Consider the following 27,836-nt stretch of genomic DNA (forward strand, 5'->3'; position numbering starts at 1 on the left):
TATATCATCTATTATATGTTTGTGCATGTATATCTACATACACATATGTGTATATATATCTACATACACACACATAAATTATAGGTCAAATATATATTTGATTCCTCACAAGTGTAACATAATTCCTTTGGGAAGCAAGTTTTAGAATTGGATGCATCAACTATGTCAATACTACATAGACAACATTTTAACTTGGGCTTAGAGGTCAGAAGACAGAAATGGATGTTTTGATTAACTCAAAGGTGAAACAAACATACTAGACAAACACTAATTTATACAGTGAATAATAAAAGGAAAACAAGATTATTATAAAATATGTATAATATGTGCAAAACTCAATATATATATATGCCTATGATTCCCAGAAACCATTCTATTTCCTGGAGGAAAAGATAAGCTTATTTAAACCAGTATAGGTAGTTTGACGTTACTCCTGGAAAACAAAGATTGTCAGTACAAGATCCTCCATAACTTGGAGGGCAAGCTGAACATGGTACCCCTACTTTATAGGGTGCTTCTCCAATCCAATTGCCCCTAGAAAGAAGAAAAAAAGTACAAAGACAAAATTAATGTTACATTAATGCCCATTTAAAGAAATTCGATTGTCCTTAAGCACATGACCACATGGATTGACATGTAATGATCTTTTTGAGAAGTTTGTCAGCTTAGAAAGGCACGGAAAATTATATCCATTTTTTTCTGTTTTTTAAGATTTTATTCATTTGAGAGAGAGACCGTGTGAGAGAGCATGAGTTGGCGGGGGAGGTGCACAGAGGGAGAGGGAGCAGTAGACTCCCTATGGAGCAGGGAGCCCAAGGCTGCATCCCAGGACCCTGAGATCATGACCTGAGCTGAAGGCAGACGCTTAACCCACTGAGCCACCCAAGCACCCCTCCAGTTCTTATTTATACAGTAACTTATTATTTTATATATCTTACTTTTTAAATATTTCTCTCTGCAACAGTTAATATTACCTTAATTTACAGATAAGACGTGAAGCACTACAATGAATGGTGACAGAATTAGTCATCTGATGCCAGGCTTGATGCTCATTCAGTCACCGCATCTGTCTCTGCCCTATAAGTGCCTTCTAGAGTATGTTGGCAGAACACATTCCCATTTTTAAAACTCCTGCTAATGCTAAGGATGGTAATATTTACATGTATTTAGTATTTTCTAGGAGGCTTACAAATGATGAAATAAGGAAGAAGTTGCCATAAGTTGTCATGGTAAGAGAAACAAAGGTGAAACAAAGGGAAACAAAGGTGATTTCAAAACCTTTACCTATGTGTAAACTCATAGCTTTTGTTTTTAGTAATACTATTTGTTTTTTGATAATGCTAAACACAATAAACTAAATTATTTTGCGTTATCAATATTTTTATCTGTATTGATGGCCATGATCATAATAATACATCAAATTCATCATTTACAATAGTCGGAAATAGCCACAATGCCTTACTGTTCAATTATGAGGGAGAAGGTAATAGATGTATTTTCAATAGCATGGTGATTGGTATTAAGAAATAGCAACATAGCCAGCATTTTGAAGGAAATTGAATGGTCAGGAGAAATATGATTGTCAGTAGTAAAAAGTCAGGGTTGAAAATAAGCCAACAGTAGGTAAGAGGCTAAAATATGAAACAGCTGGTTCTCATCTTCTTTAAGACCTGAAAAAGCCCAAGAAGTGACTCCTAAAGTGTATCTACATAAAATATCTGCTTAAATCAGTCAGTTAAAAATTCAGGTTTTGGGGCACCTGGGTGGCTCAATCGATTAAGCATCTACCTGATGCTTAATCAGCTGAAGTCATGATCCCAGGGTCCTGGGATCGAGTCCCACATCGGGCTTCTTGCTCAGCGGGGAGCCTGCCTCTCCCTCTCCCTCTGCAGCTCCCCCTGCTTGCTCTCTCTCTCTCTCTCTCAAATAAATTAAAAAAAAAAATACATAAGTAAAATCTTTATAAAAATTCAGGCTCTGATCTATAAAATATTTATAGAAGAGAATTTATCTATAAAAATGAAAAACATGCTGATTAGTGATTCATATTACAAAATGTCATCAGATTCCAAGAGCATCCATCTCTATTCAGTTTATTCTATACTCTGCCCCCTGGATAAGCTTTCTCGGGTATAATTTGGATAATGACACATGCTTACTCCAAAACACTCAAGGAGGCCCATTCGCTTGTGAGTGTAGCTCACTCCTTTATCCTAATCTCTCCTATTCTATATTAATAATCTTATTTCCCTCTATATCTTTATCCAAAGCTATAAGTGTATATGGGCCCAGCCTATGCTATTTTAATTTCATATTTTTCTATTTATTCTACCTAATCTTTTGAAATTACACAGCACATATTTTTGGTAACATAAACTTAGAAATACAATTTTATTATACATAAAATGTATTACATATTACATTATAAACTTACATAAATCACAGATTTTTACAAAATAGAGGATAATTACATTCAAAAGTAAATCAGTCAACTACTAAACTTATATTATTCATCCTTCCATTTTTTGTTCTATTCCATCTAATTAAATTCTCCCTCCCTACCTCCCTCCCTCTCTCCACCTCTCTCTTTTTTCTCCCTAAAAAACAGGCTTGAGATAATTTTCTATTGGCATTGGAAAATTCACACCCAAATGTCAGTCAAGATTTTAAAACTTTTTTCATTGCCTAGGTTTCAAAATAATGGTTCTTTTTAATAGGAAATAAAGTATATTAACACAATATCTTAATCTTTCATATAAAGCAATCAGGTATCTCATCAATAATATTAGAAAATTTGAATCAGTGTTTAAAAACAAATGAAATAAAAATCTCTTTCACCATCTGAGTACTACTTGGCCTTTATGTCAGGAAGAGGGGTAAAGGCTTAATAGGAAAATATAAAGTGTGAAACAGAAAATATCAAACAAATGCACACTTTTAATGCTTTTTGTAATCCAGATACATTCTACTTTCCAAACCTTATTATTCTAATATTTATGAAGGGGGACCATGGGGAAAATCGCTATTTTTCTAACTTTGCAAAAACACTGCCACTGGCATACTACCATATAAATGAGTAATGCAGTTATTTGTGAAACATTTTCTCATTCCCTCTCCATATTGGCAAAGCTGGAGAAAATCTTTGTTTGGGACTTACTTTGGAAGACACCAAGAGTGTCATAAATCCTTTGCACATTTTGCTATTTGCTCCAAATGGGAACAGACTCATGTATAAATATTGGAACATTTTATCATCTCCAGAGTTACTGTTATCAGGAAGGCATTTTATCAAATGTTAACAAATGCTTATTTATACTCATCTTATAAAGAATATTTATAAATATGGCTATATTTTATAGTCTTTGATCAATTTTCACAATATATATGCCATAAAATGGAACTAGTGAAAAAATTTTGTTTTATTTTATTTTTTTTTAAAGATTTATTTATTTGAGATAGAGACAGAGAGAGAGAGAAAGCACGACTGTGGGGGAGGGGGCAGAAGTAGAGGGACAGAGCTAATCTCAGACTCACTGCCGAGCAGAGTCCCACCCTAAGATCATGACCTGAGCCGAAATGAAGAGAGGGGGACTCTAAATCAATTGAGCCACCCAGGCGCCCCTGATAAGAAAATTTTAAATTTTCAATACTGAAACTTAAACCATGGCAAAGCTTTAATTTAAAAGGAAGTCACAGCATTTAAATTTTCCCTTCTGGCAATGAATGGCTCCTTAACCATTTATAAAATCAGTAAACTATAATTTTTAGTTTTACTCTTAAAAGAAAGGAAGAAGGACTGTGTTTTGCTTTCCCAGTGAAAAAAATAAGCCAACATTCTAGTACTGATGGATGAGAATATTGCAATGTTGAAACATTCCCTACAAGATTCTTTTCTGATAACTTTTATAGAACTATCAAAAGCCTGAAAGTACAGTGTTTATTTTGCAATTATCATGACTAAAAATAGGTGAAGGGAATTTAGTGAATCTCCGTATCTGATTGTTTTGCCCACAATTTTAGCCCCAAATATCTGTCTTTGTGAAAAATAACTATTCATCTCATTATTTTTCATGTATATGAGGTCATGGGAGATTTGAGGATTAGAGGCTATTGTAATTAAATCTTATTCACATCAAAATAACTAACAGACTGGAGATATTTAATATCATTAGAGGTTCCAGGAAGTAGAATCCAGCCTAGTACTTACTTTGGGGCATAGTTGCATACCAGGTAAACTGCACGTCGCCACACAGCTCCCCAGACATTCATGTTTTGGCAAGTATGAATTGCACATCCTATCCGATTGGAGGTGGCCCAAACCATCTGCAAAAATAAACCAATACCTCATTATTGAAGTTAAAGATAAGAAAATGCATATTGCCCAAAATAGTAAGAGCATTTTTAAAACTATGAATCAAAAATTAACAAGAGAATTGAAATAACCTGCGTATAATGTGTGCACATGGGGCCAAAACATCTCATAGGACATCTGGGGTTGCAATCCTGAGGGTATGGAAAAGCATAATCTTTCACTTCATCATACCATGGCTTGACCAGCTGGAGAATAGAGCGATATCTGGATACCAAGAAAAACAATGAGAACTTAGAGTACAGCAGTGGTAATTTATAGTGGACTCATGTTAAGTTGTAAGTTAATAGTTCTTTTTGCAGATTATTCATGATGACTCAAGAGCAAATCCATACCTCACAATTACCATCATCACCTATTCCCCCAAGTAGCGCCAAGCATGAAAATGCCCGGGACTAAAGCAAGTGAGTCTATATTTGTTTAAGTATATGTCTGGTTGTTTCAAAAAGAGAATTACAAATATTTCAGGAATCTTCATCTTTATCTTGTTTTATCTTGTCAAAAATTTCTCCACCAGAATCATGTACACAATTAAAAATTAGATACATAAATTGTAGTTGTGATACTAGAACTCAGTGTGTTTTTTCCCTTAAACTTGAATCATTTTAATTTTAATAGGAAAATCAGGCACACCTGATTTTTCTCCTGTATATGGAAGAGAATGGGTCTTTGGAATGTTGGATGATGACATTCCTCAGTGGTGGAAAAATTATCCTATCACTGGAAAGGGCCTTTCCCATAGTTGTACATACTTTGCATATGTATGTGTGTGTGTGTATGTGTGTGTACATATATATGTAAATATATAACACACAGAGACATATATAAATATAGATATATGTAATCATGGGAAAGTTGCATAAACACAAAAATGGCTTCTGCCACATTGAAAAAATCTCCCTGAGGTGGGAGAATCCTTTCAAAGATTCTATGAGGTAAGTGAAGAATACAGGCTAAGAGAGGGTGTTCCAAGGGTGAAAGGGGAAACTGGTCTTATTAGGACCTTTTAACCAATTAAATAATCCTTGAAGACATCTGAAACAGTCACAGGCCAAGCATCATTGCCTGACACATAGTGAGTACTCAATAATATTTGCTGATATTAATTGAAAATGGTGTCACTCCCCCTTGGGATCCATAAGTAATAAAGTGTGTGGATGAACAGTATCAGTGAAATTGCTTCCTACCTTCCAGTTCGTACAGATAGATTTTGGCCCAAAAACCTCAGTAAATAAGAAGGTCCATGGTCCCAAATGCAAGTAGCTGCCCAAGCCTCTGCAGATTTTGCAAGATTTTCATCCCAAACCTGTGAAGGGGAAAAAAACTTCAGCTTTACCAGTTTTGCTAGTAACTGACAAAAGTAAGAGGAAGAAATGGTACTACTATTTCCTAAAGTTCTTTCGATTCTGGTTCCTTAGACTATTTTAACTAAAGAAAGCAAATTTAGACCATTGATATTAAAAGTGCTATAATGTGATATGATTATATCACAGAAAACATCGCTGTTTTTACAGTGTCATCCAAATCCCAAATCCAAACGTCAGTTTTAGTAAAGGATAGGCTAACAAAAATACCACATCTAGATGTAACTTGGAGACACCTCATACTGACTACTGAATTTTTAACCCACCCAAGTCAACTGATTTTCCTAGAGGTCATCTTCCTAGCAATGAGGAGCCATTCTATTAATATATTTTAAAAACTAATATCAAATTATTTATTCAAATTCATTTACCAAAATCAATAATGTCTAATACTACACTGCAATTTTTAAAGGTCAAACTATATTGTAGTATAGTAATTCCCAAGGAGCCTTCATATTTTATAGCATTTTAATCTTTGGTAGTAATAATAATAATATGAGAATTAAATTTTAGTGGGTTATGAACTAGAAACGAATTATGATAAAGAATAATTTGACTATGCTACATGCAACTTCTGTGAAAATATAGCATATTATGGTTCAATTAATAAATTAAGAAAAATAGTAATTGTTCTCAAAAAAGGAAGGTGTTTAAATTGATAAGGGTGTTATTGATGTATAATAACCCTTCTTTAATTGAGAAACTATGGGACAAAATTTGAATGAGCCTTAGATTTAATAGATATTTATACTAGTTACCATATAGATTGACATTTTCATCTCTGAAGCTGTATGGGGAAATGAAGCCAAGCATTTGTGGACCTGCCAGTAATAAATCAACCTAAAATGGTGATCTATTTTATGACAAGTTTCAAGGTACAAAAACTCAAAATAGAGAATATTTACAATTCTTGTAAATCAGTATAAAAAAACTGCATTCAAAATTTTTCCCTACATCAAAAACTAATGATGTAATGTATGGTGATTAACATAACAATAAAAAACTAAAAAAAAAATTTCCCTAGTAAAAATATAATTTAGTGAAGTATTTTTCTCTTATATGGAATGGTTTTAATTGAAGTTTGTAGTTTGTATCATGACATTACTTCCTAAGTTATTTAAATATTATTCCAGCTATCTAAAAAAATTGTTCAAATTTTGACTAGACAGTGGTATATTTTAGAAGGTAAGAACTTACATGAAAAAGTAAGTGCCAATTTTATAATTACTCAAATTCACATGGAGCTCCCTACAGGAAATGGCATAGATGTTTTTCTACTGATCATTGTTTTCCTGTTTTTCATAGTCTCCCTTATTTTATCATTCTTTGGGGACTTTCTCCTCTACCAGGTTGTATGGAGCTAAGCAAGACTCACCTACATTAGGATTGATGGCCTTGAGTTATAAGCTTTCAAGCAAACGCATGAGACTGCTTGACTACAACAGTGAGAGGCTTAATTTTCCACAAGGATGGTGGGATTCATATATTTATTTAAGATAATGTATTTAAGGGAAGAGAAATTATTTTAGTGATTTTAAATAAAACAGGCAAAAATCAAAATAATAGATGAACTCTTCCAGAGACACTTTCATCCCATGAGGCCATGGCAGCCACCTTCAACAGAAATTCGTTAGTTACTCCGAAGTTGTTTTAAATTAGGAAAACAAAGTCATCTTACATACACTTATCTAGAATTACACTAAAATAAACTTATAAAGTTGTATAAAATGAGAATTATCTAAATTCTATGGTGACAATGGCCACATCTTCTTAAGGAGCTATAGCAAGACACACTTTTCTTAGTTACCCAGAATATCATCTGCCAATTAAATGTGGCAAAATATTACATAATGCCATTTTAATCAGTGAGTAATCAATGTTAAATACAGTGTCAAAAATGGAAAACACTCTATCATAAGAGATGTTGTACTACAGTTTTCATAGTTACTTAGGTCAGACATGAATTTTATGAATTATTGCTTCAAACTTCTCCATTGTTTTACCTGTAAAAATTTGGGCAAAGTGTCAACATACAAAATAAATTTATAATGAAAGTCATAATATCCAAGGACTGGAATTAACTTTTAAAAGCATTGGGGTGCCTGGGTAGCTCAGTTGGTTGAGCATGGGACTCTTGATTTCAGCTCAGGTCATGATCTTAGGGTCTTGAGATCAAGCTCCAAGTCAGGCTCCACACTCAATGGGGAGTCTGCTTGTCCCTCTCCACCCCCCCACTCTCTTTCTTTCTCTCTCTCGCTAAAATAAATACATAAAATCTTCAAAAAAAAGTATTTGTTTGGATGATAGTGGATTTATCTAGTATTTATTCTTTTGATGTTTTTCAATGAAATATGGATTTATGAAATATGGATTAGAGTTCACTGAAGTACAAAATAGTATAATTAATTCACAAAGGAATTCCAGATGGAATGGCATCAAAAAATTATGTCCCCTGATGGGTTCTTAATTAATTGTAATCAGTTGGGGAAAAAAATGCATCTAAGTATTATTTACATATTGAACTACAATGTATACTCAGATCAACAACTGCTAAAAACATTTTATTATAGTCTTATCCTAAAATATAAGCAGAGCACGGCACAGATAACACTGACCTGAAAATAAAAATCTCGTGTTCTAACCCTAGTTCTACTACTAAGATCGTCTGTGACTGAAGAAAGTCAAGTATTCTTTCTCCCACTTAACTCATCTGTAAAATAAGATTGGATAAGGTCATTTCTAGGGTCCCTTTCATCTTCACGTCTCATAATTTAATATACCTAAGTAGCACCAGCATCAAAGCCAGTAAGATGTATATTATATTGGCCTATAACTTGCTCAATCCTAGCCCTTTCCATTCCACAGAGAGAATAAAACTAGATTCTTTTCAAAATAATTAACAATATTTAAAGCTGTTAAGAATTTAGAAGTAATTTAGCATATATAATTCTATCTTTATACTCATTCATGTATTTTAAAACTTAATATTGTATATGTCACAAAGATAAACTATTTATTGTACATATATAAGATGTAGATTGATAGATTGATATAGAGTTGTATTTAGATCTCAGTCTACACTTATCTGAAATATTTCTACTCAAAACATCAGTTTGGATATATGGATTAATCTTTTATACGGCTAAAAGCATTTTTACTTTATTAAAGTGATTGTCATTAAAAAAAAAAATGAACCAAAAAGTTCATGCCTGAAAAATATCTTACACGAACATACCTTGTTAATGATGATAAGGGATTTTGACAAGAAGACAATGTATTTAGCATTACTGATGTCTACATTTTTAGGCATGAGTTCCTATGTACAAATATTACAATGAAAATTTGGGGGAAGATGGTTAGGGAGGAGAAGGGATAATCACTTTCTTTCTCTCTCCATGTTTACTTTTAGGGAACCGATGGGAGGGATTTCTGTGTGTCTCTATGTTCCTGAAGGAAGATGCTAGAGAGACTGATGGGCATGGGCTATGTACACCGCCCCCCTGCCCCCGCCGGAGCCGGCCATTTTGACTCCCTGTGGGAGACATGGTCCACTGTCCCTTTGATACCCACTGCAGGGGAAGTCAAAGGTGCTATACTCTTTCTTGCCTTTTTGTCTTCAAGCAAGACTCACAACTCATCCTGTAGAGAGGGGAAGATCCAGCTTGAGTAGGGAGCTCTGAAATTTAGGAATTACATCAATCACATCTACTAGTAAAGTTAAGATCTGCATTTGCTATCTGTCTTTCTCCATTGGTTATAAGTTCCAGGAGAAAGTGGATATATTATTTATCCCCTTAATATCCAGCGGTATTTAAATTTATTAATATGATGAGAGGTGTTTGAGGTTTGAAAATAACAAGCAATGATAACTTTATTTAATAACAATAGATTTCAACAAAAAATTGGGGGCTATAAAGAGTGACCCAGTATGATCTATTTTTTTCCTATCCAGAGGCTCTAAATTGCAATGCATGTGGCCAGCGCAACTATGTGAAAGAATTTTTACAACTTATAAAGTTCAGAAAATGAAGATGTAAATTATTTAAACATTTAACTTCACGTATATATTTCTGGATGCTTGATGGACAATCTATCTGCTGAACTTTTCTGAGTATGTGTAGCATTTACTTGAAATAATTTTATTTTATTTTTAAAATGATTTTATTTATTTATTTGACAGAGGACAGAGAAGCAGAGAGAGAGAAAACAGCAGAGCAGGGAGCCTGACGTGGGACTCGATCGCGGCACCCAGGGATCATGACGTGAGCCTAAGGCAGACGCTTAACTGACTCGCCACCTAGGCGCTCAGAAATAATTTTAATATTGGATCCTACAAATATAACAACAGAAAAGGGCACACATGTGCATCCTATGGAATGTCTAGTAAGTATGCAACATACTATTTATTACCTTTTGTTGGAAAACTAAATATGTGATACTTAGTTTTTATTCAACCAGCTTGAACATTCTGTATTTCTGGTTTCTGCCCTTCTAAATAGGTAAGATGATTTTGCAAAAAATTTAGTTGTAAACCCTTAAAATTTGATCTTGCCTCCTAAAAGTGAGGCAAAAATTAGGAATATTATTCATGGATACCCAAAAACATTTATAGGACACACTAGAACTGAGATATTATGATTAAATTAGATAGTCCACGAAATAAAGATGACTTAAAACAGTGTCAGAGCATGCATATGATTGTAGCTGTGCCCTATTGCTCCAAATGGTTTTCTTATAGTCCTTGTTGTTAGAGCCATTTAGTTGGTCAGCTTATAAAATGATTGGTTTATCTTTGTACTAAAATGTTCACCATGAACTCTTCTACTTGTAAATAAAAGTTAGCATCTTGTCTGTGAAAACCACATAGTTGGACTAAGCCCTAAGAGATATCCAAACTTCAAGCTGATATCATTTAAATATCTAGAAGTGTTGTGGCTCCAAGAAATAGGAGGGGTATGAAAAGAATGTAGATTCTCATCAAGTTTAGTAGTCTTTAGAGCTTAAGCCAAAGAAAGACCAAATCAAATCAAAGAATGTTGCAGTATGGGAGAAGTTCGCTGACTTTCATAAGCAGACTGAAGAATTGGATAGTGATATAATCCAGCCCAGGGATGAGGTTGTTTTGCCAGCCATCCGTAAATTTTGGTATCCACAACACAGTAACAGCCAGAATCATGAAGCACATTGACATCTGAAGCACCCATCTTAAATCCCAGTCAACATCTCGGACAAGAAGTGTACTCAGACTAGAAGGCAACCCTAAAAATTACTTGGGAGTACATCCTCAACATTGAAATAGTGCTTTTTTATAAAAAATGGGTAACATCTTTTAATTCCACATGGAAGATTTAAATGTATGAGTGTTTGAAAGAATCGAATTTAAGGTATTAGAAAAGAATTTCTGGCTAAGGAACCTGTGTGTACTTGATATTAAAATTAGTAATGGTTAAGAAAATATGCCTATTAAAGCAACAGGTTGTTAGTCTTGTAATTTCAACATAAGCATATCAGTGAGTAATTATTTAACTTGAGATTTTAGGTTGAAAATTACAAGAAAATCTTAAATTTTTAAGATAGTGCTGCAAAATTTAAAACTTAAGAGTCGCTGTATTTCTTAGACTTTTTTTCTTTTTTAAAAAATTTTTATTGTTATGTTAATCACCATACATTACACATCATTAGTTTTTGATGTAGTGTTCCATGATTCATTGTTTGTGCATAACACCCAGTGCTCCATGCAGAACGTGCCCTCTTTAATACCCATCACCAGGCTAACCCATCCCCCCAACCCCCTCCCCTAGAACCCTCAGTGTGTTTTTCAGAGTCCATCCTCTCTCATGGTTCATCTCCCCCTCCGATTTCCCCCCCTTCATCCTTCCCCTGCTGCTATCTTCTTTTTTTTTTAACATATAATGTATAATTTGTTTCAGAGGTACAGATCTGTGATTCAACAGTCTTGCACAATTCACAGCGCTCACCATAGCACATACCCCCCCAATGTCTATCACCCAGCCACCCCATTCCTTCCACCCCCCCACCACTCCAGCAACCCTCAGTTTGTTTCCTGAGATTGAGAATTCCTCATATCAGTAAGGTCATCTTTCTTAGACTTTTAAGACTCTTTAAGGGGCGCCTGGGTGGCTCAGTCGGTTGAGCATCTGCCTTCTGCTCAGGTCTCGATCTCAGGGTCCTAGGATCGAGCCCCGCGGGCTTCCTGCTCAGTGGGGAGCCTGCTTCTCCCTCTTCCCCTACCCCCTACCCCACTCATGCTGTCTCTCCCTATCTCTCTCTCTTAAATAAATAATCTTTAAAAAAGACACTTTAATATATGAATAAATTAAATGTATACATGCAGCTTAGGAAATTTAATTAATTAAATCTGCTGGTAATAAATATTAAACAAATGTGTTTACAGCTAAATTAAGGAAGAAACAGGAATATTATTTTTGGCCTCTTGGAAAATCTATTCTGCTCATGGATACTATCTTCAAAGACATAAAATGCTAAAAATTAAAATATCACACTTTGAATTTTTAGAGACACATTTCTAAATTGGTTATTGTCACAGACAGGGTGGTAACAATGCCACTAGAGACAGTTTGGCATGCCCCATAGACATGTATTTTTTTGGACATTTATGTTGTCATTTCTTGTATATTCTGATAAAAAGTAAAGTCAATTTAGATAGACAGGCTTGGAAGTTTTAAAGAAATAAGTTAGCTAAGACTGTGTGATCTTTTCCTGGGTTAGTCAAACTGGAAAAGGAGTACTGATTTACAAAAGTGAGAAAGAACCATTACAAAGAAATTAAGTGATGATGAAATTATTTCCTCTGAGGGCAGCTAAAAGCTTTAAAAATGCTTCACAGGCATGATTGTGACTCTGATTTGAAATTGGTTGGTTTGTCCTCATTAGGTAGAAATGCCTGTAAAATGGCCAATAAAGGACACTGAAAGCAGAATACACCAGACCCAGTGTTAAACCAGACAGGAAGGTAGGAATGAGCTTTGGTAAGGCTAGGGAAGGATGGGGTGAGGTCAGGTGGGGTAGGGCAGAAGAAGAGAAAAGGCCTTCATATGGGAAATTCTGGGCATTGATTAGACTAATGAAATTGATTCTGCTTTATAGGAGAAGTAGATAGTTAAAGAACTTGATAAAAAAAAATTCCCTCAAGTCTCAAAAATAACTTCAAAATATGGGAACACATTACACCACAAAATACCAAAGTAGGGTCCAGAGCATTTTTTAAATGCTTAAAAGAAGATAATGAAGACTTCCCTCAGGTAAGATGAGTGCTACCTTTCATGTAGGCAGGAAAGGAAAATTTCTATGAAGACATGAGGTAAAGTGGACGTTTTTTTAGAGGGAATCATTGCCAATGACATAAATTTATTAAACAGCAAACAGAAAAAGGCCTCTCTTGACCCCTTTTCATCTTCCAATTACTGCATCATTCTCTCCTTTCTCTTACAGTGAAATTCCCTGAGAATCGTCTTAACTGAGAATTCCTAATTTCTGTTTCCCTTCTCTCTTGAGTCTACACTGGCAGACTCCCCATCCCACCTCCACTCCACCCAAACTGCTCTTGTCAATGTCATCAGTGGTCATTTCCTGGTCACCGTCTTACTTGTTCTATCGGTAGTGTTTGGCATGCCTGACCGACCACCTGCTCTTCCTGGACACACCCCCATCTCTTGGTTTCACGACCCTACACTTGCCCTGATTATTTCTGGTTGCTGCTTGTCCTTATGCTTGCTGATTCCTCCTCATCTCTCCAACCTATGTGCTGGAGGGTCCTCAGGACTCAGGCCACATCCCTTTCTCTTTTTTCCCCCCTTTGTTTCATCTATATTCACTGCTTAGGTAATCTCATCCAGTCTCACAGATTGAAATACCATTTATATGCTGGTGGTATTGTTCCAAATTTTATCTCTAGACCACTCAGTTGAATTCCAGACTACTTAATCCATCTACCTACTTTAAGTGTCTACTTAGCATACCCCAAATTGAGCTCCAGATATTCATAACCCCACTCCACTCCCTAGCCCCTCAACAGCTACTCCAGTAGTGTTCCTTCTACGAGTGAATGGCATTGCCCATCTTCTCGTTCAGGGATCACCAAATCTGTCCCAGTGTCTGTTATATTGTCTATGGATCCTGCTGTGCTACAAAAGCAGAGTTGAGTAGTTGCAACATACGCCATATTTACTATTTGATCCTTTACAGAAGAAATTTACCAACTGCTGTTGTAATTGCTCAGGCCAAAAATCTAAGTGGTCATCTTTACTCTTTCTTTGCTTCATAATCTTGATCAGTTCCATCAGCAAATCTTGTTGATCTTACCTTCAAAATACTGTACATTCAGAATATAACCACTACTCATCACTGCTATTGCTATCCCCTCGGTCAAAGCCAACATCATTTGTTATCTGGGTTATTGCAAGAGACCCCTACCTGAAGGAGTGTTTCATATCTATGAAGCCTTAATATGTAAATTAATGAGTGTATGGATAAAAGATAATACATTCAGAATTTGAAGTAAGAGTACTTAAATACGGTTGGTGTTTAGGAAAGAAAGTTCTAGTGCTTTAAATCTATGTATGGATAAATGGGCACTATGAAACTGTACTTGACTCAAGTGTTTTTGGAAATAGTAGAGTACTGTATAAATATAGTCGCACTCAAATGACTGTGTTGGGGGGATGGTCTAGTATTGAAAATGAATAAAGTCGTATTGGGTGTAAGACAGTGTTTGACCTCTGGTCAGTTACATGGGGAAAAAAAAGAGACTCAGAAATGAACAAATCTGCCCCACCCAAAGAAGCTACTCCTCTCTGACCAGTTGCTGACAAGTAGGAAGTGGGCTCAATGTCTCTAGAACTTTCCTCTCTTGAAGATAATCTGGAAATCCTGATGTACATGTGAAATGTAGCAAATTAAACATTTGGCAAATAATTTTTAAAAATGTAAAATTCTGTACAGCTCAATATCATGTGGAGCAAATTAAATATGCCCACTAATTAGAATGGTTGATGGACCTACAGTTTATGAACTCTGGTGAAAGGTATCATTCTCACCATTGCACTCACACCGATGTGGCATCTTCCCTCCTAATCTCCATTGATGGTGGCAGGAAAGAGTGTCCCTGGAGCCACCTCTGCCCCAAACCTCCTATAACAGACTTACCACACATGGGCTGCTGTTTTGTCCTCAACAGTGAAAAATGCAAGAAACCCACATTTCCAGATTAACCAATAGGACCCTAGGTAATGCAATCATCTAGGCAGCCAGTAAATGAATATTCACTGGGAGGCATTGGGTACTGTGAATTCAACAGTCAGCAGGGCGAACACGAACTCTAAAAGTTTAGGGAAGAGACAGATAACAAAAACACTACCAAGCAAATAAATGAATAATTGCAAACTGAAATACATCATATAAATGCATTATTATATGGCAAATTATACATATATAATGTATATAATGCATTATATTAAAAAGCTTCAGAAGAATCATGTGCTATTTAAAAGTTTGCTTCTTTTAAAGTCTCCTTAGTCAATCAAGTGTATTCCCAAGTGAGCATTGTTTCATGTTGCAGACCCACAGTGCCCACATGATATTTTGTGAAAGCAGGTGCTGAATAATTTCACGTGAAATTTTGTGATAATATAGAATTACCACTGGGATAATTCTTCCTTTGGCTTAACCTATTAATTTGTGCAGTATGTAGTCTCTGGACAAACAAGTAGAGATTTAAATATTTTTATTATTTCCCTCAGCTCAGTTTTGTGTCCTAAACCATGATTGAAGAAATTTCTCACCTGGAAAATTACTCTAGGATCTCCTGGGGAACTTTCAAGAAGATAGATGCCTAGCACAATCCTGGACCTATCAAATCAAAATGTTAAGATTGTGGATCTTGAATGTGTGCTTACAAAGTAGTTCTGTTCTCTTCAGGTTAGAAATAATTATCTAAAGCCTTTTTTGGTGGAGAGTCATTTTGCTTGCAGAGAGCTTTGGGCTGCCCCTCTCCTCTCCCATCCCTACTTACCCACTGCCACACCACAAAAGATGCTTAAGAAGAAGGGGACATTTCTGATGGTTAACATCTGTTAATTTTCACATATAAGCACTTATATCAGTATCCTCCCTCTAAACTCTGGTCTGTTATTGATTGAAGTTGAAATAAATATTAAAAATAACATTTTATCATGAAAATGTCTCACTGTCACAGATGCTAGGTGCCAAATTCCATGAGGATATTTGTTCTGTGTATTCAAGGAAGACAGAATTATTGGTGAGAAAGATAGAGAGATCGTTATGTATGTTGCTATACAAATAAGCTAACATCATTCACTCTGACAGTTACAATTTTAGGAGAAAGGAACATGTATTCTGTGGTTACGTGGATATGAATACAGAAATAACATGGTATTTACAGTGCTTATTTAGATATCATGGGAACTCTAAATGGCTTTATTAACTGAGATATTACAAATAACATGTGGGAGAAACATATATAGAACTTTCTGAAGATCTGAAATCTTGAAAAAAAAGATACAAAATTTAAAAAGGATCCTTCCCTACGCATGTGGGGTGAGTGTCCTTTTATGATAATCACCTGTGACCAACAAGGAATAACCAACCAGACCCTAAAAAGGAACTAAGCCTTTAAAGGTGCTCAATGGTGATATCAATAGAAATGTTAACAGGATTTAAGTTCCCTGGTTAGCTTTCTATAAAAGACCAACCTTAAAGGCCCTCACTGGCAACCCTGTTGGGACCCCTCTCACTCTTGAGAGCTTTTTCTGTATCTTCACTTAATAAACTTCTATCACTTGGGCGCCTGGGTGGCTCAGATGGTTAAGCGTCTGCCTTTGGCTCAGGTCATGATCCCGGGGTCCTGGGATCGAGCCCCACATCAGGCTCCTGGCTCAGCGGGGAGCCTGCTTCTCCCTCTCCCTCTGCCTCTCTCCCTGCTCATGCTCTCTCTCTCTCTCTCTCTCTCTCTGTATCTCTGTGTCTCAAATGAATAAATAAAATCTTTAAAAAAAAATAAGAAAATAAACTTCTATCACTTTACTCACTTTCTGTTGTCTACGAGATTCATTCTTCGACTCTGTGAGACAAGAACCTAGCTCTCCCGCATCATATCTATCTATCTATCTATCTATCCATCTGTCATGTATCTATCCATTTGATTTCTGTGATATGATTTCATAGTTTTTATTGTTGTATCTCCAATTCACTATTTACTCTTCAGTGAAATATGTATTTCAGATATTGCATTTTTATCTCTAGAAAACTCTTTCAGCTATTTAAAAGTTCTTCATTATATACATGTTTTCCCTGAAATATTTGAGCATGTTTATCATAACTTTTTAAACTTTTTTTGCTAATACCATCAATTGTGTTTCTAGGGTCTGATTTATCTCTTTGCTATGTATCCTATTTTTCTGCTTCCTTATATGTCTGATACTTTTATTTGATGTCAAACATCATGAATTTTATGTTGTTAACAAAAATGAAATAAAATAAAAAGTAAGGCAATCTCTTTCCACTATAATGACACTGAAACTATATTTAAAATATGCAACTCATGAGAATACGAGAATATGATCTGAATCAGCAGAAGGTGCCCACCAATTCTGCAAACTTAATTTTAGGATGCATCCATAGAAGTAGAATAAATGGAGAATGATTTGTCATTGCCACTCTGCACTTGTCGAATCACATAAATTCTAGCACCTTACTGTAAGAAGAGCACACATGTATTGGAACCCAACCTAGATGACAACAGGATGAAAGGCTTTCCTTGCTCAGAGCCACCATGCTTCCATTCCCAAAACAATTTAATAGGCACCATTCGTGTGTGTAGGCGAAAAAGTGTGGGTCAAAAAGTGTGGGAGAGAGAACACTGATTTTCTATTTATTTAATAGTACAACTTCTTACCTTTTCCAGTATTTTCAGGAGGCAAATACCTTTTTGCAACATTCCCTGATAGGCTACTTTGGCAATACTCTGCATGTAAGAGGTGCTATATATAGATACTTAACACAAAAGGGCTGAAGGCTAAGAAAAAGCTGGGTGACTTGAGGTCAAGGGTCCAAGACATCAATGTTCACAGCTTTCAAATACTTGAAGCACTATCACAACGCAGAGTTTTCCTATATGGTTACCAAGGATAGAAAGAGTACTGGGAGTAAGATTTGATTCCATGTGAAGAAATACTTTCTAATATTCAATGAGGTCCTCAGATCAAATGCATGTAGAGAAATACCTTAGCCAGTGGTCTCAAGAGCGGGAGATGAACACATGAAGGGGAAAGCATGGGCTTTGTTGTCATACAGAACTATGTTCTCATCATTTTGGTTTACCTGCTGTGTGACCTTGGGGAAGTTATTTATGCTCTCCAAGCTCCAAGTTTCTTGTTTCTAAATGGTTAAAATTGTCCTCATCTCTCAAGACTTCTCTGAGGGTTAAACAAGATTGTGACTGAAGAGTATTTAGCACAGACCTAGGAGGACAAGGGTGTATTTAATGGTAGACATTATTATCATTGGAGATGCAGGCACTGGAATGGTGGTGATGACAAGTGAACTAGAAAGCCACCTAAAATGGGAGGCAGTGTGAGGTGCACTTTTGATCATGTTATCTGGCAGCCTAAAGTTTAAGAGACACCAAGCTTTAATCTCAACAAAGCACGCAATCAGATAAAGTGAAAACAGATAAACCCTGAAGCAACTAAATAATCAGAAACAGAATTGTATACAGATAATAAGGAGTTTGCTTCCAGAGGAAGTAACATCAGACAGTGAAAGATAAAAATTAGAGAACATTTTAGATGTCTTAATACTTATTAATTCCCCTCCTTAAATCCCTCTTTACTGTATGTTTTATCTTTCAATTTTAAGATCATTTGTTGATGGATTCCAGTAAGACTTCTCCTTCCCAGGGAAATATAATACCCATCACCTACCATTTAATACTGGAATTATGAGCCAGGAAGATATTTTCATGTGTGGCTAATTTTTTTCACCAACTCAGTGTTGCAATAATCTAAAAACTGATTTCTTGATTGTTAAACCATCCTGTGATACACATGCATACTCCAAATCATGCCATTGCCCACGTGGTCAGAAGAATTCAGATGCCTTTCTGCCTACCTACTGCCTGCTGAAAACATGATCTCCCTGGAATGCAGAGAGATTGATCTGGTAGAATGTTCATATTTAATGAAATTATGAAACATGAATTTGATGCACTTTTTAGGAGAAAAAATTATTGTGTCCTGAAGCAACATTTCTCAACTGTTTCAGTTTGGAGTATGTGGTGTGAAATTCTAAGAGTTCATGAAAAGTTTAGTCTAAGAACACAACTTGTTGGGCACTGTTCCATATTCATGTAAAAAAAAAAAAGTTTGGTGCCTGATTTAGACACTACGGGTAATACAGACTGGAAACATTCGAATCCCATGCCTCCAAACCTCAATCTGTGACGTATTTTATGCCAAGCATTTTCCTTGACCAGTTTAAGCTGTTAGTCTTGATCTTCTCTACCCCCTTCCTACACCATTCTTCATAAATTCTCATAGACTATTAAACATCTCAAGTTCATAACTATTTAATGGCCACTGACTAGTACATGCTTTTTAGATATGCTAAGTTCAGGACACCAGACCAGCCAGACTAGTCAACCTCTGTTATTCTGAAGTTCTTTGATTAGTTTCCAAAAAACCCTTATCCTGAGCATGTCAAAAGAACTAGGTGGACCTGGTCCTACCCAGGTCCCTGAAACAGATTTGGATTTGTGTGGATTTAAGCCTCAGCACTTATTTAAAAAAAAGATACATGAAACTTTCTTGCAAAAATTCTTGAGTAGATACCCAGACATAAAATCATCCACCCATGCTGTCTCTGTGACACTACCTTACCCCTATTATGAAAAGTGGTCCGTGTTGATTACCAAAGCATATTCCTATCCAAAAATTTTTATAGTAGAAGAATGTTCCCTCCCACATACTAGCTACTTTTTTCAACTTTTGTAGATGTGTACCCTGGATGATAAACCTGCAGCCACTTAATGACTACCTGAAACCTGCTCTTGATTTTGTGTTCCTCAGCTCTGAGAAACCCAATTGTCCTAGTCAAATCACAGAGGTATCCTCGGCTGTGTCATCATATCAATCTTCATTTTATTTCATAATGTAGATCACTCACTCCTATTTTTTAAAAGAGTATTTATTTATTTTAGAGAGAGATAGCAAGAGTGGGAGGGGCAGAGGGAGAGGGAGAGAGAATCTCAAGCGGACTCCACACTCAGCACAGAGCTGGACATGAGGCTCGATCCCACAACCCTGAGATCATGACCTGAGCCAAAACCAAGAGTCTTATGCTTAACCGACTGTACCACCCAGGCCCTCCCAAATCACTCACTCTTATTGACTTGATCCCTAACTCCACTTTGTCACAATCCGATAGGCTTCAATGTCAGAGCGTTCATTCATCTCTCACCCAGACCAGTAAAACAGCCTCTAGAACACTCACCTGGTCTTTATTTCTGCCCTTTCTAGTCCTTTCCTCACCTTGTAGCCAGAACAACCTCTCTGAAATGCAAATTAATTATATAGCTTCCCTGCTTAAAACCTTCAATAACTTCCCTTGATTTTATAATAAAACTAAACAAGTTTTTGCATGCCTTTTCCAGCCTCATCAAACACCATTTTTTCCTCTTATACATGATATCCAAGTCACACTGAATTTTTATCCTTGCCTTCAATGTACTATTTACCATCTTAGAGCACCGTACCATACCTACTACATCTTCCCTACCTCTATACCTTAAGTCCAAGTCTGGGCTAAGTACGTCTCATGTAATCCCAAAGCACCCTATATTTTTTCTACTTTAGCACTCAACTCACTACTTTTGCATTTATCTGCTCACAGTTCTTCCTATAAAAGAGTGTCTTTCCACTCCCCATTGAATCTCCCAGCACAGTGCCAGGCACATGAGTAAATATTGTGGAACGAATGATTGAATAATGAATGACTCTTGCCCATCAGACCACTATAGCCACATATTGTTTACATCAGATGCCCAGAAAATGTTAAAAGACTTCATTCAGGTGTTCCACAAATATTTATTGAGTCTTCTCTGTGGAACAGATATGATGCTAGGTTCTACAAATACTCAGCAGGAGTACAATAGATTTATTTTTCTACCCTGTTGTATGTGGCCAAATATCATTTGCCATCAAAAAAGCAGTGTTGTAATACTAGGAAGTATAGTCACTATATATATATATATATATATATATATATACATATTCATATGATTCAGAGCTTTTCTGTCTACCACCTAATGGTGAGGTTCTGAATAATACTGTGTTAACGTTTCCATTTGCACTTTAGAGCCTGTATTCAAAATGGTCACAAAGAAAATGTTCTCAACCTTCAGCTGGCTCCATACATGAAGAGTTGAATATTCATATATAAGTAACACTAAGTAAGTAATATTAAGCAAGATGCACCTTGAAATAAAATTCCTACAAAATGTGCCCAGTCTCCGTTGCTATGAGAAAAGGAATGTGGAGTTCCAAAAGTGCTGGAGAAATGCCTTCCTGTCAGCAATCTTTCTCAGCTCACCGCTGGCTGGCAACGGGTCTCGGGAGGCTTTCTAGTAGTCATAAAAGTATTCATTGAAAAGATGTAGGTTAGACACATCATGTTTATAACAAGAAAATTGAGTTATCCTTCCCAAATGAGAGGAAATGTGCCATCTGGGACAATATATGGTTTCGTTAAAAAAAAACAAAAACAAAAATAAAGACAAGGAGAGACATCACAAGTGTTTGGTCAACTATTGAATAAAGAAAATAAAAGGAGTTTAACATCATCTACGTTCTCTTTCACATGAGGCCCAAATGAACAAAATCAGCATTTTCATTATTCCTGAGTCATAAATTATTGTAGGCAAATAGTTTATTGGCTCTTTCCAGGGATGGATTAATCTCTTCTCCATTCATTCATTGGAGTCATGCTTTCTGTTACTTTACTACCTGCCATGACTTGGTAACTAGTATTTTTCTCTTTTCCAGAAAAGCCTAGGAAGCCTTATCCTTTTAGCTCTGCAAATAATATTTGCAGACACCAAACAAATGAAATGGGCCATATTATCAACCTAGTGAAATTATATTACACCTTTTCAGCTTTAAGTTGTTCAGTTCATACCCGTCGTTATCTTTTCACTGTCCCTAACCTGTCTTTCCATCATTGTATATCGACTGTGAAGACTGCTGTCTCATGCACCATGCTTCAGTTAGCTGTTCATACCTGTTGCTGTGTAGGTGCAGGTGTCTGACTCCTTCTTACTTTCCCTAAAGGAGTGGTACTACTAACTCAGTGATTGCCCCTTCCCCAGTCAACTTCACTGGCAATCTAAGCTCCATCAATTGCTAGGCCATCTTTCTAAAATGTGGCTCTGATGCCCCTCTAAAACTTCTGTAGTCTCCCTAATCACCTTTTATGAAGTGATCCTCAGTATTTTCTCAAACTCCTCAAAAATATGGCTGACACATCATGCTTTTCTTCTCCTGGTGATTTTGTGCCTGCATTGCTTTATCTGGTATAACGTTCAACCCTGCCCCTTCCTGAACATCTATCTCAAATGTCCCTCCTCCAAAGAGCCTTTCATGATTTTGCCAACAAGAGATTATCACTTCTTTCTTTGATTTCTCCATGGTATTTATCTGTACCTCGTTGATTACATCAATCTTATGCAGCAGTGTATTATACTGAATTATATGTCTAGTGTTTTCTTTCTCGTTTGTTTTATTTTTTTATGGTTTTGTTTATACTTTAAAGGCAAAGATTTCTGTTATCAATGGATCTCATCCTCTTATGGAGGGAACTCAACATTTTTAAAATCAATTTATTCAATTAACATGAATTCAAGGAATAGCTTACAAATTTTACTCCATGTGTGAGTCTTGCAATTTCATCCTTCGGGGGATAATTCTTATTCTAAGAAACTAGTGTGGTTTGTGGTTTAGAGTCATGGTTTAAGCTGCCCTTAGAAGAATGAAAAACAGCTGGTGTCCAAGGAGCTCTGGAAATTTGTCAATAAACTAATTGTGGAACAGAAGCCAAGAGTAAAGAAGTTTGACTTGCATATCTTAAGCCCTATCTGTTTTATTATTATTATTTAAAAGATACTGTGTTTAGAAAATTAAATATTTCAAATATATATTTTTTACTAAAATCATGGACAAAATATCCAAAGAAAATATTATACAACTATAACATAAATGTCAACACTCTGTGTTCAAATTGCCTCTACTTTATTTAGTCAAGGGTACACTGCCATAGCCAAGTACTCAAAAGGAGATAAAATCACTTAATTTTGAGGGACTCTTTTAGAATTTAGGAAAAACTTTTTGTTTCAAACTTTAGGTGCATGTGGTAAAATATCATTATACATGATAATAAAATTTCCATTAAAATATATAACAAAATTGATGCTGCTTGTAAATACATAACAGTTCATAGGGACTTCAACTAAATCATCAAATAAAGGTTGATCACTGCCTATACTCAAGAACTGGCTCAAAAAAATAGAGATACAAAGGTGAATAAACATAGATTTAGCACCTAGAAAGCTTGCAAGAACTATACAAATAAGTATAGAACGAGTTTGACAATCATGAGAGCAGAATAACAGACAGGAAGGGTTCTTTATAACTGTTAAAAGAAGGAGAAATTGATGGGGTGCCTGCGTGACTCAGTCGGTTAAGCGACAGACTCTTGATTTTGGCTCAGATCATGATCTCAGGGTTGTGAGATTGAGCCTTGAGTAGGGCTCCCTGCTGGGGACGTGGAGCCTGCTTAGGATTCTCTCTCTCCTTCTGCCCCTCCCCCCCCAAAAAGAAGGAGAAATTGAATATGGTTGTGAGGGTAAAAGAATATCAACAAAGGACATAGCATTCTGATACAAAACTTGAAGGTCAGTGTTGTAAATCATCGAATAAGCTAAGGAAGAGACAGATGGAAAGAGACAGCCTGGGAAGAAGGTTTAGAGAGAAAAATTGTGGGTGAAAGAGATCCAAATCAGGCCAGCATGGTTAACAAAAGCCCTGAGCTGAAGACCGTCTTTGATGAGGCTCCCGTGGCTGCTTTCACACACTGATGAGGATTTGAACAATGCGGCTAGCAGTCCTAGTGAGCTAAGGGTCCTAAGTGTTTGAGGTACATAGTAAGAGTTAGGAATGGAGCTCACTTTCAGACTGCTCACAATCCAAATCAATGCTGAACAAGTTAAAATAAAGGTAAATGCTGAATTGAGATCTATATTTTTCACCTGGCTTAGAGATTAGTCATTTACAGTTTGTGCTCCAACCTCCAAGTGGCCTATTATGTTGTACTTCCTTCAGTGCTTCAGTATGAGGGATCATATGAATTATTTCAATGACTCCATTTACTCAAACAGTCCTTCTACCTTACAATTTCATAAAATTGAGCACATTTTTCTAACTAAACTAATCAGTTTTGTCCTTCTTCAGGGCCTTTTCCATTGCTCTTCCCTCCACCTGGGAAGCTCTTCCCTCATCTATCAATGTGGTGGACTCCCTCACCTCTCTCCAGGACACTCTTAGTGAGGCCTTCCCTGGCCACCCTATTAAATTTCACAATCTCACCACAACCAGCTTTATTTTTCTCCACAACTTTATTACCTTCTAATGTACTATGTACTTTATTTATTTATCTTGTTTATTGTCTGGTTTCCCACCCAGGCGGTCAAGGACTGTCTATTTTATTCATGAATGTAACCCCAGTGTTTAGAATAGTGCCTGACATATAATAAATGCTCAATAAACATTAAATGAATAAATACATGTGCAAATGAATTACATGCAGTATTTACATGACAATTTGAGACAGTCATATTTAATTTTATAGAACTTGCTGTTCCAATTACTGCTTCTCATTAATTTTACTGAGTGAAGGAGGATTTATAAATCATCTACTGACATAACAAGCGCTGTATTTGGTTCTTACAAGATAAATCATATCATAGCTCCTATATTTGAGAAATAATAACAGAAGAGAATATGAATACTACAGGATTTCAGCTGGCATTTTAAAGGAGGACACAAAGCCTGACACCTCCAGGGGTTTCCCCCAACAGAGCATTTAATAAACCTTGCCAGTGGAAAGATGTTTCCCAACAAAAGCAATGACTTTGAAATTTCATAGACCTAAATTCTAACTCCGTTAATACCATTCACTGTCCATACCACCTTGGCCTAGTCATCAACTTTTCTAGGTCTACGTGATTTCATTTGTAAAATGAAGATCACAGTTTTAACCTCATAGGGAGAATGTGAGCTATCAAATGAGATCATCTATGGAAACAATTAGCCAAGTCATTGGCACATGGAAAAACTCAAATAAATGCATGTGAGATGAATGAGTTCTTGATCAGTGGGGGAAAATACAACCAGAAAAATGTAGCTTTTTCAACCATTTATACTGTGTTGTACCCCACCTTTACTCATGATGATCCCTCTGCCTTCAATATCATTAAAATAGTGAATTGTACATATATTGGTTGGTTATTATCTATATTATTATTCCCATTTTAAAGATAAGGAAATTGAGTCTCACATACATTAAGTAACTTGCACAAAGTCACGAAGTAAGCAGCAGTGTTAGGGTTTGATCTCAGAGGACCTCGCCTCTAAAACACTTCAGCTATCTTGGCCCTACTTTTGTTTGCATAGCGCTGTGATTGGCACCAGGAAGTATTTCCTAAACCCACAGTCTATATATTACACTTTCCTCATTTCACATAGAATCTTATGAATATTTCTCTCCAAATTTATGGTAACTAAAATACTTATTTATTCTTTTTTCTATATCAATATATCACCTTCTAGAAAGTGCTAATGTTTATTGAAGGTCTATCGTGCTAGGCTCTGGTCTAGTTGCTCAACCCCTCAACTCATACTTTCCTGATTACAACCCTATGTGGCAGGTACTACATTTATCCTCATATACGTGGTGATAAAAATGAAATAAAACATTCACGTAGGTTATATTTCAGGACTGAGGTTTGAACCCAAGCATTTAGATTCCAAAGCCCATATTCTTAATCATGAGAGTATAGTGCTATTCCTACACCAGGACTGATTATATCTCCTTTTCCTCTTTCTTTATTGAAAACTCCTTAAGAAAGTGCATTTTCATAGAGTCTAAGTTGTACTTCTATGAACTATGACTCTCATATTTGGCAAGTCTTTATTTTTCCTTTAACTCTGACATCTGCAATTAGTCAAACTTACAAAGCTTATTTAAATAAAAGAGATGAATTTAGAATCTGATAGAAACACCAGATTTTAGGTCAGCATTTATAAAAAGTTGTTAGTGGTACCACCTCCCGACCCCAACTTAGAAAAACCAGGCTGGTGATCTTCATTGCCTTAAACAGACTCCAAGCTGCGCTCTTAGAAGGTACCGGACCCTTGCATAAATACACAACAAAATTAAAGTAACTTTAAAAAACACAGCTATCCTTTCAATACCAACTCAAGGGTTTTGTTTTAGTTTTTACTTCCTAAGTAGAGTGATTTAAACATAGAGTGCCTATTTTTAAAAGAGCAAAGAATGTGTTCATGGCAAGTTGGAACAGTGTGCAAGTGTGCCGGCTTCACTCTTATCTGAATGACAAAGCATTAAATCACAAAGAGGAAAAAGTCAGCATGTTCTCTGAGAACACAAATAGATTAGCATCAGGAAGATCCTTGTCCAAGAAAGGGAAGAGACACCTACCCAGAGAATAAATCATGTACACAAAACATATAATTTAAAAAAATTATTTTCAAGAAATGTTTTAGCAGATAAATATGACCATTAGATAAACAAAACACAGAAAAAGTTTCATGTGAATATTTTTTTTTAAAGTGTACCTTTCAAATGTGGTCAGTCAACATACCCCATTCTTTATCTCTGTTTCTTATATAAGACCTGATCCATCAGTTGTTATGGAACTCACAAAAGAAAATGAGGAACCCCCCCTTTAATTCTATGATGGAACAAACTTTTATGCCTACTAGGCATAAAAGAACCTTTCCTAAGTTAAAATGTATAGCAGAGCTCCATATCCCTTAACATATAAACATTCTTTAGGTTCTTCGACGAACAATTTAAATCCAGCGTCCTCACTCAGAACTCAAAACAAATTCTTCTTACCATATATTCCATGTTTGCTGCTGGTGGGAACACCTTGCCCCGAACTTGATTATGATAATCAAGAATGGCGATCATGTCATTCTGAGAAATGTAGCGCTTCCGCCTGGCTTTGGGGATATCCGCAGAATCTAGTTGTGCTTTTAGTGCTGCTTCAATATCAGTGAAATTATTGGTTGGCGAGGATGAGTCAGTGGAATTGAGTAAGACGACGGCACTTGCTTCACAGAGAAGGGAGAACAGGAGAGCGCTGCTGACTGCAGAGATTGCTATCATTTTGAGGGGTGGAGAAGGAGGCCACCGAGTTTACTTTGCTTTAAAGCAGAAAGGTAGAGTTAGGGTCTATGAGAAAAGAAAAAAAAAAGGGCCAGTGGGTATGAATTTACAAAGCCATCATTTGGGAGCATCGCTTGATTTGATTTTCTCTGAAAAATTCAAACAAATGTTGAACTCATGCCTAGGAAACAATCTATAGTAGTTGTTAAACATTTCTCTTGGTGTCATGAGGCAGATTCCTAAAAGAAACTTCCTATAGCTAAAGAAAAATAAATAACATGACTACTAACCCTAAAATGAATGTGAACCATTTGCCCCAAATGCCTGCACCACATAATGCACTACTGCATATTTTCAGAAGGGAAATCTTTAGGAATTGAAATTAATCTTGAGAGTGAGAAGGAAAAATGCATCACAGGTAACAACAGAGAATGTGCTGATATTGTGTCCCAGACATATATGGACACCAAGGGATAAAATACAAACAAACAAAAAAAAGTTATAATAAGTCAATCTCATTTCTAAAAAAATAAAATAAAATAAAAATGTGAGCTAGTATAAAATCAATGCATGCAAAATAAACT

The 27,836-nt window shown here is 36.0% G+C and overlaps 1 protein-coding gene across 1 annotated transcript; it reads right to left on the reverse strand.

The window, feature by feature from the left end:
• Positions 1 to 398: 398 nt before the first annotated feature.
• PI15 (peptidase inhibitor 15) lies at positions 399 to 27,252 on the reverse strand. Its single transcript, XM_028108744.1, has 5 exons — positions 26,980 to 27,252; positions 5,557 to 5,675; positions 4,444 to 4,576; positions 4,208 to 4,323; positions 399 to 534 (listed from the first exon to the last, which is right to left on the reverse strand). Exons 1-5 carry the CDS (start codon positions 27,250 to 27,252, stop codon positions 399 to 401), a joined length of 777 nt encoding a protein of 258 aa, XP_027964545.1.
• Between the last annotated feature and the right edge of the window lie 584 nt (positions 27,253 to 27,836).

The sequence above is a fragment of the Eumetopias jubatus genome, unplaced genomic scaffold, assembly GCF_037043125.1.
Source record: "Eumetopias jubatus isolate StellerSeaLion01/CBP00866 unplaced genomic scaffold, mEumJub1_p1.0 scaffold_4, whole genome shotgun sequence".
Lineage (NCBI taxonomy): Eukaryota > Metazoa > Chordata > Mammalia > Carnivora > Otariidae > Eumetopias > Eumetopias jubatus.